This window comes from Panicum hallii, chromosome 7 (genome assembly GCF_002211085.1).
Source record: "Panicum hallii strain FIL2 chromosome 7, PHallii_v3.1, whole genome shotgun sequence".
NCBI lineage: Eukaryota > Viridiplantae > Streptophyta > Magnoliopsida > Poales > Poaceae > Panicum > Panicum hallii.
In genome coordinates, this window is record NC_038048.1 from 17,110,919 (window position 1) to 17,123,089 (window position 12,171).

General features: G+C 48.3%; 1 protein-coding gene across 1 annotated transcript; it reads right to left on the reverse strand.

The window, feature by feature from the left end:
• Positions 1-322: 322 nt before the first annotated feature.
• Positions 323-3,717, reverse strand: LOC112900506 (general transcription factor IIF subunit 1-like). Its single transcript, XM_025969367.1, has 4 exons — positions 3,238-3,717; positions 974-1,168; positions 723-821; positions 323-523 (listed from the first exon to the last, which is right to left on the reverse strand). Exons 1-4 carry the CDS (start codon positions 3,715-3,717, stop codon positions 323-325), a joined length of 975 nt encoding a protein of 324 aa, XP_025825152.1.
• Positions 3,718-12,171: the final 8,454 nt, after the last annotated feature.

Genomic DNA, 12,171 nt, shown 5'->3' on the forward strand with positions numbered 1-12,171 from the left:
TCAGGTTCTCTGCTTCTTATGCACAGCGGGCTATGAGGTCCTTCTCATCCTGGATGCCCTGCTCAGTTGCCTAGACTTTTGCCTTGAGGTCTTCAAACTCCTTCTCCAGAAGTTGAAGCCTTTGAGAATGTGCAGAAGTGTTAGTTTTGGCGTCCAGAGCCGCCTTCTTCTTGTTGAGCTGTTGGCACCTCTCGGCAATATCGGCTTTTAAGGGGGCTAGTGAGCGACGGGCTTCAATCCTCTACCGAGCCTTTTCTACCTTTGCCCAAAAGAAAGGAAGATGTCCGGTTGGCCAGGACTTGATCTGAAGGACTTCCGGGAGTTAGGGCTTGATCTCCTCAAGAATTTGCTTCACTTTGTTGGAATCTTGGACCAAAGCATCAATTGGAGCTGAAAGCAGGCCCTTTATGCGATAAAGCTGGCTAGCGACAACAGTCAGCTGTGGTTGACGATCATCCACTTTGAGTATGGCTAAGAAGACGGATGCAGGGTCAAATGAGAGCAACTCCGAGAGGTTTAGACCCTGAAAAGAAGGCAAGAAATTAGTATGGCACAGGGGAAGAAAGATGCAAACGGCTCAGAGATATAATGCACCTTTCCTTGGGAAGGATTGATAGCCAATGATGTGACAATCGGCTCATGCAGATCCTGAAGGTTGACCAAAGTGTCAACTGTCGTTGCAAGATTCTCTGGAGTTTCTAGGATCGGATCCTGGAGTTGACCAAGGTGTCGACTGTCATCGCAGGATTCACTGGAGCCTCTAGTATCGGGTTTTCTTGGCGCGCCTGCTCTTCCCCGCTGGAAATGTCCATGATATCGGCCTGCAAACAAGGAAGGAGCAATTAAGCCAAAGTATATCTGTACAGAAGACCAATTCTAAAGGTATAACTCGAACCTGGTTGATGTTGGAAGCTCCTTGATCTTAAGGTAGTCTGGCCTCCTTCCGGACTTTCCTGGTAATCCTCTTCATCACCTTGATCTGAGCTCGAGGAGCAGCAACATCGGGGGCTCGTTTTCGCTTGGAAGCCGATTTTGAGGAATCAGGCTGGATCCGCATTATGACCTTCAATAAGGGAGGCGCGTTCTTGCCAAAAAGGACTACAGGAGCAGTCGGTGAGAACTTGAAAGAGGAGCCATCATCGCTCTTGGGCTCCGGACCATCCTCTTGCTGTAGAGGAAATAAACGGAATTAGAAAAGAAGTCAACCAGAATCATGAAGAAGTAATAAACTGATGGCGATACCTCTCCCTCAGGAGCTTCATACTCGGTGTTAATCTGCTGCAACATTGGCCCCAAGGCTTTTCGAAAGACGTGAGTCTTCCACATTAACCACCAATTCCCGAAGCCAATGGCCGAAAAAGTGAATGATAAGTCGACAGGGATTGGGATGCGAAGATCAGTGAACAGGTTATAGCATCTTTGGTTGGTGAGAATATCGGGCAGATCAGCTCTACTTATTGTCAGATGGTGAAGGAAGAAGTGGGGAGGAACTTGCCCAAGACCAAATTGCCGGGCTGCTACGACCGGCTGGTAAGATTCATAGCCTGGCTTGATGATTCTGTTGGAGGTGCTCATGCCAATAGGAAGGGAGCAAGGACGGATCATGATGGAGTACAAGTGCCGAGTGCTTTCATCATCGGCAAAGTTATCCAATCTAAAGGCGCTTGGATTTTCAAAGATTTCAGAATCTGTGTAAGGAAAGTAGATTGGATCGTTCAAACCTTGATAGAATACTCTAAACCAATTTGAGGCATCTTTGGGGTTTAACTTGCTACCAGGAAGACTGTACAAAGCTTGGCTGAAGCTGGTACATCTGATGCGTCTCCCACTCTGATGTGGGAAGGAATTATCAGCCAGAACAGGGAAGTTTGGTATGTGGTTCTGAAAATACAAGAGAGCCCATAACTGAATGAACCACCAGGGACCACCAGTTCTAAGTTTCTTTTGGGAGAGCAAGCTTGAAGACATCAGGTGAAGATATCTATAAAATTCCCCAAGAAACAGTTTGCCAAGGCCAATAGTATTACCTCTGGCCAGTTCATATGCTAAAGAAAGGTAGTTTTTGGTTGGAGCAAGGGAAGGACCGCAAAATATGAAGTGTTCCAACTAGAGGTTCAGAAAGGCCGTATGTTCTTTCTCAGTTACAGGGCCTTTGGCTTTGATGTACTGGTTCAGGTAGGCACCCCAATTTGTGCATTCTATTTTGGAGGACAACTTAAAGGGGACCTCAGGCATTCTGTAAGCAGAGGGGCTGGGTGATACAATGTCCAAACCAGTAATCATCACCACATCCATGAGGGTTGGAGTCATCGGCCCATGGTCAAATGAAAAACAGTTTAGGGCATCAGACCAAAAATAGCTGGTGGTTTTCAGAAGGTTTTCATTCTTCTTGAGGGGGGACAATGACAGAGACAGAGCATCAGATATTCCTATGGTTTCCCATGTGGGCTGATAGGCTTTTGCTACTCTGTTGTACCAAGATACCCAGACCTCGGGAGGATTTAGCCAGGCACGTAGGCTGTCGGCCTAGGAATCTAAGTCTATATCTTGGCTTACGAATGGGATTCGATTGGCCTCACAAGAAATCAAATCTACTGGACTCTCATAAGAACGAGGCCCAAGACAAAAGGAATTAGGGATCGAAGGATGCGGCAAAAGGATGTCTGAAACCTGAAGAATCAATAAGAGCCAAATAACAGTAAAGGATCATTTAATGTTTCAGGTGTTTGAGTAATTACTCCATTAAATCAGCAAAGGTCAAAGTTTTACCTTCAGACCAAGGACGCTCGCATCGGCATTTGAGGGTTCCGCCATTTGAAGTTCCAACAGCGATTGAAGGCTCAAAATTGGATCTAGGGTTTGCTTCGTGGGTTTCGAGTTCGCGCTTTGAGGCTTTGATCTGGGGTTTTGCGATTGAGTTTATGAGCCGGGGTTTTTGGAGTGCAACTTGGATTTGGGGAACTTGTGTAGATCTGTTTTGGGAAAGTTCTAGATTTAAGCAGAAAATGGAATTAATTTGAGAATCGACTCAGACTCAAATTGGCACTTTGAGGGAAGGACCGATGCGTTGCCATCGGCTCCTGGTGAATCGGCTTTTCGATATTTTTGGCTAAAGATTTCATTCGTAGGGAAGGAAATTACAAAAGTGGAGCCGATTACTCCTAAAGCTGATCTACCAGCTCAATACATGGTAGTTACTACTGATTCTACAGACTAGCACCAGTAGGTGCCTAAGACCTTGTGGCGCTTAATCGGAGGGGCTACACCAATGTGGCCACCATTGTCACTGCCGTCGTCATCGCTGTTGTCGTCGTCACCACCGTAATCGCTATAGCTGCTGCCGCCATTGGTCTCTTCATCATCATCAACTTTGTCATCCTTAGATGACCCACTGCAAAAGAAGACTCCTGTTGCTAAGTCTTCCTCAGTTGATGCGTCATCGGCTTCTTCTTCTGAGGAGGAGAAGTTCCCTTCCCAGGACACATCGTCATCGTCGTCTTCATTTTCCAGGTCCCCGTCAAGGAGGAACTGGAGGTCTTCTCCGTCGGTCAAGGATTCATCATCCTCTGACCAGGCTTGGAAATCCCACTCATCTGCATCCCAGTGCAGAGGAGCGCAGTCCTCATAGGCAGCTGTGGGGTCAAACTCCGGGGTCATCTCTCGAGTTGTCTTGGAGCCAATGGAGATGATGGAGGAAGCAGAGGATGAGGAAGCCATCACGGGAGAAGGAGGGGTGGACTGCTGCAGTTGCTATCAGCTCAAGGAAGAAGATGAATGAATAGGTTGCCAGGTGGAGTTTATAAAGGCAGGAATGGGATACGGATCGGCACCGTGACGATTTCCAAGAAGTTAGATGCAGAGTAGTCACATCCCATGGAAGTGGAAGTGGCACGCATGTATGGATTTTGGAAGTCGAAGAGGCGCGGCGATGAAAAGGAAAAAAATGGTTTCAAATTTATTATTGCTGAAACAAGGGGGGCATGTGTTATCGCCATAATTTGGTTGGGCCAGAAGGTGGGCCGCGAGCAAGATGGGCTCAAAGGATAATTGTAATGGGCTTGCGAATCGGCTCTTGCACGGGCGGTTTAAGGCCAGATTGGCCATGTATCTAGTTTAAGTTAGTTTAGATATAGATAGTCAGGATTCATGTCATAGTCGATCAGGATTGGTTAGGAGAGGCAAGTCTCCAGACTATAAATATGTACCCTAGGCTAAAACAACAACAACATCCATTCACAAACAAGATCTCGGCGCATCACCACCCCTATTTCAAGGATTCTTCCAGGTAATGGCCATGTTGCCCCGATCACGCTTGAGTGATTGGGGTAGCATTGTTCTTGCCTATTATCTTTGTGTTTCTAGTGCTGAAGCGTTGTTGATGGCGAGTAACACTAGTTATCTTACCGTTTATAGGGATGCATCGGCTTTTTATACTGTATCCGTGCATTGTTCATCACCTGTAAACGTTTAGCTGTCCTCGTGCCTGATCCCGGGTGTAAGGGTAGCACCTTGCTCTGTTTTGATTAGTAGATCCGATCTGTTATGTTTAGTCTTTGTTCATCAAAGATTTGGCTTAATATCCGCATGGTTAGGCCCTTCAAACAGGTTGAATGTTATGGCAATACGTTTGATGCTTTATATTGATCTAAAGAGGGATTGTTCCGGGAATCGGCTTTCAGTTGGTTTTTAGGCCTCTGTTTAGGTTGGTATTCTGTAGTCTTTCATATTTGTTAGGCTTAACTACACGTGGGATGTTCCGGTCATGTGGTGAAAGCTTTAACCGTTGTAGATTGAATTAGCTTGTTGATTGCAGAGCAGGTTCATACTACCATTAGATTTGTGTATATTGCTTACGTGCGCAGATCCGATCTGATACCGGGGGTAATCGGATCTTTACAGCCGATTGTGGGGGTCACCCGGAGAGCCGATCGCGGCTCGGACTAACATTTGAACATGTCTGTGTATGCAGGAAACTAATTGAAAACACATATACACCTTCCTAATCAGGTATAGGTTAGGTGGCACGCCTAGCAAATCCTGAAGCCAGGTCGTGTTGGTGTTTTACCGGCTGCCCACCGAGAGATATGCCCAAGGTGGTAAGTTTTAGGTGAGGAGATGGCAAGATCAGAGACTCGAAGGTGCAAGGAACACAAAACTTAGACAGGTTCGGGCCGCGAGGTGCGTAATACCCTACATCCTGTACGGTGGTTTGTATTGCCTTGGGTGTAGAATGATCTAATGATCTTGTTTTGAGAGGGTCCCTGTCCCCCCTTATATATCCGGGAGGCCAGGGTTACAAGAATCCTAACCGATACTAGCCAAGGAATTGTTCAAGAATATATCTCGAGTAGATTCCCTCTGTACCGACTAGTTTTATCTCCTACTCATACGGGATAAATAAGAGATAAACAAGATAAATAAGAGATAAGATGGACTTAATCTCTTAAACCTGTTGAAACTACGTTATGTACATAGTCCCGTGGCTCCGAGACTGACAATCCCCCGAGCTCTTCGTAGCTGAGTACTGCAGGCTTATCGAGTACTATTCGAAGTAGTCTTCGGCTTCTTTGAAGCTCCGTCTTGAAGTCCTTCTTCGAGTACTTATTTTTCATATGGTGTGTGATTGAAAAATCGCACTCCATATGGAGTAGCCCCCGAGCCTTAGGTTGAATCGTAGAATCAGGCTAAGGGTCGCATTAGTCTTGAATCTTCCTTACTTTTCAAATAAATTTAAAAAAATAAGTAGTCGATGCCACATATCCTGCAGCCCCCGAGCCTTGAATCCAAATCTCTCAGGTTTGGAAATAAGGATCCAAAAGTCGTGACATGCAGTGTAAAAATGTCCATATGGAGAAAGAACTGGTGTGATGGTACAAATGATGGAAGTTAGATCTGGAATTCGAAAAACCTCTTTTTTCAAGACAATTAACCCTAAAAAAATGATTAATCAAATATTTTATCTAAACAATCCATCAAATGACCCCTCAACTTCCAAACATTCCTTGAAACGACTCTTCCACTTCAAAATAGTAGAACTGCTCCCAGCCGCTGGTTATTTAACCCCGCGGTAACTCCAAGTAAAAATTGTGCCTCCAATCTGCAATTTGCCAAGAGCCGCCAAAATCCCCCAAACAGAACCGCGCTCCATCTTCATCCCCTCGAAGAGCCCCAATCCTCCCAAATCTCCCCAACCCTCTCCCCGCAGCCCCCGAGCAACTCGTGGCGAGCGGATCCAGAGATGGCGCCCAAGAAATCGGAGAAGGATGGGAAGAAGAAAGAGGCACAACCGCCATCCAGGGTGTGGACACACAGTAAGTGCTCCCTCAACGATCTTAATAGGCTTGTTTCCGAGGGGTTGCTCCAAGACAAGAATCTTGAAAATTGGCGCCCCTCATTCCGCGAATCTTTCCCCATGGAAAATGTTGACGAATTCGTCACATTTTACCATTTTGCCGAACGGGGTCTGGCCCTCCCCTCTTGCTCTTTTTTCCGTGGCCTTCTTTACTATTACGGGCTTGAGCTCCATTACCTCAACCCAAACTCCATTTGCCACATTTCTATCTTTATTCACTTTTGCGAAGCATTTCTCAGAATTGAACCCCACTAGGATCTTTTCCGCTTCCTCTTCCGAGTCAAACCACAACCCAGCTCGAAAAATCCATCTGTTGTAGGGGGCGCCGGCATCCTACTTAGACAACAGGCCGGCGACAAAGTACCTTGCGTACAAATTCCCCTCCAACATTCCCGGGTGGAAAATCACTGGTTTTATATCGAAAATCATGCCCCCCAACTCCCAGAAAAATCAAATAGTCCACCTGTTGTGAGGCTGGAGTGGAATATCAAGCTTTCCAGGGGGGACATGGATTAAGTTGAGGAACTGCTAGACACCATAGCCACGCATAAGCTGATGGGAGTGACCGGCGCATCAATTATGTTTTCCTTCTTCAAACGCCGAGTCCAGCCAATCCAACAACGCCACAGACTTGGATTCGAATACACGGGCGCTAAAGATCCATCTCGCATGTGCGCAGAGGAGCTATCAGACGAAGCCACACTCCTCCAAGTCAAGCGGGTGCTGCTAGACATGGATCCAGTCCCCTACGTCCCACAGCCATTTGCGTCACAGAATCCTCCGAAACCGGTAAGTATTCGACTACTTTTGTTAAAAATGAACTCTGTTTTGCCGCTGCTAACTGAAAATCTTCTGTAGGGACACATAGAATTGTACCGGAGCTACCCGCCGCAACCCGACATCCCTCGGCTAGACCACCTCCTCCCCAGCACCGCAGCTGAAGCCAAGAGGGCTCGAGTAGCCGAGGCACTGCCCGGCAGTGAGGCCACCGAAGGCGGAAGCCCCCTAGCGGAGAAAGGAGACGAGGGGAAGGCGAGTAGAGGCAACTCCCCCGGACCATCCGTGGAGTTGGCCGACACTCTGCCTGTGGTCCCGCAGGGTCACCGGGTTGTGCGCAAATGCAAAGCGCAAGAAGTCGAGTCCACCAGGTATGAATATGCTGACTTGATGTCATACATCAATATTGTTGCATGCTGACATTTTCCATTTGCAGTCCTCCTGCTTCTCCATCCAGGCCCTAGGTTCAAGAAATGGGAACAGATCTAGCAGCTTCTGTGACTGTTCATTGCCGTGGCGGGCACCGCGCCATCAGCTGGTGTGACCCCGCCGCCAGCGATGAGTACCCCGCGACGGGCTATGCGGGTGAAGAAGGCTGTCATGAAGAAGTCTACGCTGTAAGTTTGCATCTTGTTGCATAGTAAACATTCTGCTCTTTTCGACTTGTATGATAACTGACTCGGCTTCATTAGGTCTGCAAGCACCGTGAAGCTCAAGCCGAAGTCAGCCGCCACTACTCCAGCCCCCGAGCTAGCAGCCCAAGAGGAGCCCACACCCCAGGAGCCAGCCCCCGAGGCAGACGTGACGCTACCCGACCTGCCACCCCCCGAGCCACAACAAGCCGAAGCCAGGACTGGTGGTGAGGAACAAGTCGAGGCCCCTGACGCCGCTCCTGCGGATGGCACAGGTAAGCGTCTGACCACCCACGGCTAGCTGCCTAGGCCCCAGGCATTATGTACTAAAAGCATCTTGACTTGCAGGTGCCCAGCAACCACCTTCCGAAGAAGCTGCAGGGACCTTGAGTCCTGGAGAGCTACTGATGGCCGAGCCCGGGTACCAGAACGTCATCACCATAGATCTGGTGGATGACCCAATGCTGACAGCCAGTAACATAAAAACCTTCAAGAGGGCATACAAGAAGTTGTACGATTATGCCATGGTAAGACGTGACAACTCCTCTGCCTGTATGCGTTGTCGAATGGCTTGTCTTAATCTCCTTCTCTATGCAGAACATGATCACACACTCATAGAAGAAATCCGAGAAGCTGAAAGCCGTCGTGAGTGGTCACCAGGAGCTTGCTGCCAAGGACAAGCGCGTATCCGAGGAGCTGATGAAGAACATCTATCTCAAGAGAGAACTCGACAAGCTGAAGGCAGAGCGGACTCGGGAGACATGGCTCCTCAAGAATGACCTCCGCAACCTCGAGAAGGCCAACTCCGAGCTCCGGGAACAACTCAAGGGAGAAAAGAAGGTGCACCAGGAGCAGCTCAAAGAACAAAAGAAAGCACACCAAGGCTAGCCCTTTCTTCCCTCAAGTACTTCCACTTAGCAATTTGTCTTGAATTCTGAAAACATCTTCACCGCAGAGCTTAGGAAAATCTTAACATATAAGGAAGAGCTGCTTATTGATGTGAAGAATAAGCTGTATCGCCGTACAGATGATGTCGAGAGGCTGCAGAAGGTCATCGTCGACACCAAACAACAATTCGTCGGTAACCTTCAGTAGATCAAGACGCCGAGTGAGAAGGATGAGCGGCGGCAAAAAGAGCTGGAGTACCTCAGGGGGGCCGCCCGGGAGCTGGTGGACATGGTGGATCCACCAGAAGAAGGCGAAGCAAGCGAGCGGCCCTTGCTGGAGTGACTTCGCGGAGCGCCGCAGAAGGTCATCAAGTTCCTCTCAGAAGCCCCGGTCGCGTGTGTCAGCCACGCCCTTGCCTTCGTAAAATCCTTTGTGCCAGAGGCTCAACTAGAGACATGTGCTCAGGGAGTGGCTGCGGAGTGCACCGAAGACCAATTCACCGAGTACCTCCAAGAAGCCCGACCTGTAGCAGAACAGATAGTAGAAAATGTACTGCAAGAGTAGGATGTAAAAACAAGTACTTGTTTCCTTGTGTATATATTTTATTTGATGTTTCTACTTGTATGTGCCTTAGCTGAATTGTCATTCAGGCTTAAAGGCTAAGTAGTAGACACTACCCCGGGTGCAGCGACCCTGGAAGTAGCCATAGCTCCGAGTAGGAAACCATCCGACAAGTTAGATACAACCCGATCGCGCGGGCCTAACTAGTTAGGAAAAAACGCGAGCATCATCACGGGATTGCCGTACATATGGCAGGGAGAAACGAAGCTACCCCGAGTGCAACAACTCTGGGTGTAGTCGAAATCGCTCTTCATGAGTGCACATCCAACAAGTTAGGTAGAAACCGATCAAATTTGTTGGGAAAGAACGCGAGCATCATCGTGCAACTGCCATGCTTCCGGCAAGGAGTCGAAATTGCCCCAAGTGCAACGACTCTGAGCGTAGTCGACATAGCTCCATATGCAAGCCCATCCAACAAGTTAGGTATAAACCAATCGAACGGATCGATCTTGTTGGGAAAGATGCGATCATCATCGCAAACGACCATAAAAGGTCATGGCGAGAAGTCGATAGAGCATGGACGTTGCTGTAGCCTTCGTCAAACTCGCGACAAGAAGTCGACAAAGCATGGACGTGGCCGCAGCCTCCGTCAAACTCATGACCAGAAGTTGATGTATCATGAACGTGGCCGTAGCCTCCGTGAAACTCATGACAAGAAGTCGATTTATATAAAACATGCATGTGGCTGTAGCCTCCGTATGTTCACAGAGAAATTTACAATCCGAATCTTGTGACACGTAGCCTCCAAATTGATTTGGAAGAAAAAGACCACCTGAGCGCTTGGAGATCTGCTAGCTCCAAACATTTTCTCATGGGTAGAACTTGAGCAGGTTCTGAATGTTCCAAGAGTTTGGAACATCTTGGCCCTCGGGATATTGTAGTCGATACGACCCCGGTCTTGTAACCTGCTTGACGATGAATGGACCTTCCCACCTTGAGTTGAGCTTGTGTAGGCCGGACTCGTCTTGGATGCGACGTAGGACCAAGTCGCCTATGCTGAATGACCGTTCCCTCATGTTGCGATCGTGATATCGCCAAATCCCCTGCAGGTATCGAGCTTACTGAACAAGAGCGGTGCAGTGAGCCTCTTCGACACAATCGAGCTCTAACTGCCTCGCTTCGTCCACCTCGCCTTCATTGTACATTTCAACCCATGGGGATTTCCACATGATGTCGGCCGGTAAGATAGCTTCAGAGCCGTAGATGAGAAAGAATGGAGTTTGTCCTGTGGCTTTGGATGGCTGAGTCCGGAGCCCCCAGACGACTTGTGGCAACTCGTGTGTCCACTTTCCTCCTTTCTTGCTGTTTTCATCATAAAGTCTTTTCTTGAGGCCCTCAATTATCATGCCGTTTGCCCTTTCAACTTGACCATTGGCTCTTAGGTGTGCAACAGAGACATATTTGACCTTGATGCACGCATTTTCACAGAACTCCCAGAATTGGTTAGCTGTGAACTTTGATCCTAGGTCCGTGATGATGGAATTCGGGAAGCTGAAGCGATGCAAGATATCAGAGATGAAATCAACAACCCGATCTAGTGTGAGCTTGGCTATCGGCTTGTACTCGATCCACTTGGTAAACTTGTCAATAGCCACCAATACATGGGTGAAACCGCCTGGCGCTGTTGTGAAGGGCCCAATCATATCAAGGCTCCAACAAGCAAACGGCCAAGATAGCGGTATGGTGATGAGTCTGTGAGCCGGGACATGAGATTGCTTTCCAAAGAATTGGCAGTTTTGGCATCTCCGCACGAGGTCTTCAGCATCGGTCACTACAGTGGGCCACCAGAATCCAGCTTTGTATGCTTTTCCCACCAGCGTTCTTGAAGCTGCATGGTTGTCGCAAGTGCCCTCATGTATCTCCCGTAATATGTCGTAGCCATCTTCTTTCATGACGCACTTCATGAGCACCCCTGATCGTGCGCCACGCCGATAGAGCTTACTGTCGACCAGGACGAAACCCTTGCTTCTGCGCATGACACGAGCTGCCTCTACGCTTCTTGTGTCTACCCCTGCTGGAAGTTTTTGATCCCGGATGAAGTTGATGTAAGCCTCTCTCTAGTCCTCCCCAAGCATCATAACCTCTCGATCAGGCTGTTGAAGGCCGTCATTAGTGGTTGCCAGAGGTGAGGACTTAATGGATGGCTGTTTCAGCTCCTGGACGAAAACTCCCGCCGGAACCTGTACACGGGTGGATCCTAGCTTGGACAGTATGTCCGCGCCAACGTTATGCTCCCGTACCACATGATGAACCTCCAGGCCGGAAAATTTATTTTCCAGCTTGCGCACTTCTTGTACATAAGCGTCCATTGTCTCCTTGTTGCAGTCCCACTCTTTGTTGACTTGCTGAACGATAAGAAGAGAATCGCCATATATAAGTAGTCGCTTGATCCCTAGTGATATCGCCAAACGTAGCCCGTGAAGCAAGGCTTCATACTCGGCTTCATTATTGGATACCTCCCAAAGGATCTGAAGGACATACTTCAAATGTTCGCCCCGTCGAGAAATAAATAGGACTCCGGTGCCGCCGCCGTCGAGCTTGAGAGATCCATCGAAGTACATGGTCCAATGCTCTGGCTTGTCGACTGGAGTTGGAATTTGATTCTCTCTCCACTCAGCCATAAAATTGACTAGAGCTTGAGACTTGATTGCAGTGCGTGGCTTGAAGTCGATAAACAAAGCCCTCAGTTCCACTGCCCACTTTGATATACGCCCCATGGTATCTAGATTATGAAGAATATCCGCCTAAGGGAAATCCGTAATCACAGTGATCTTGTACTCGTCGAAATAATGGTGCAACTTTCTTGAGGCAATCAGAATTGCATATAAAAGTTTCTGAACTGCCGGGTACCGTACCTTGGATTCGGAGAGTACCTTGTTGACGAAATATATAGGCCTCTGC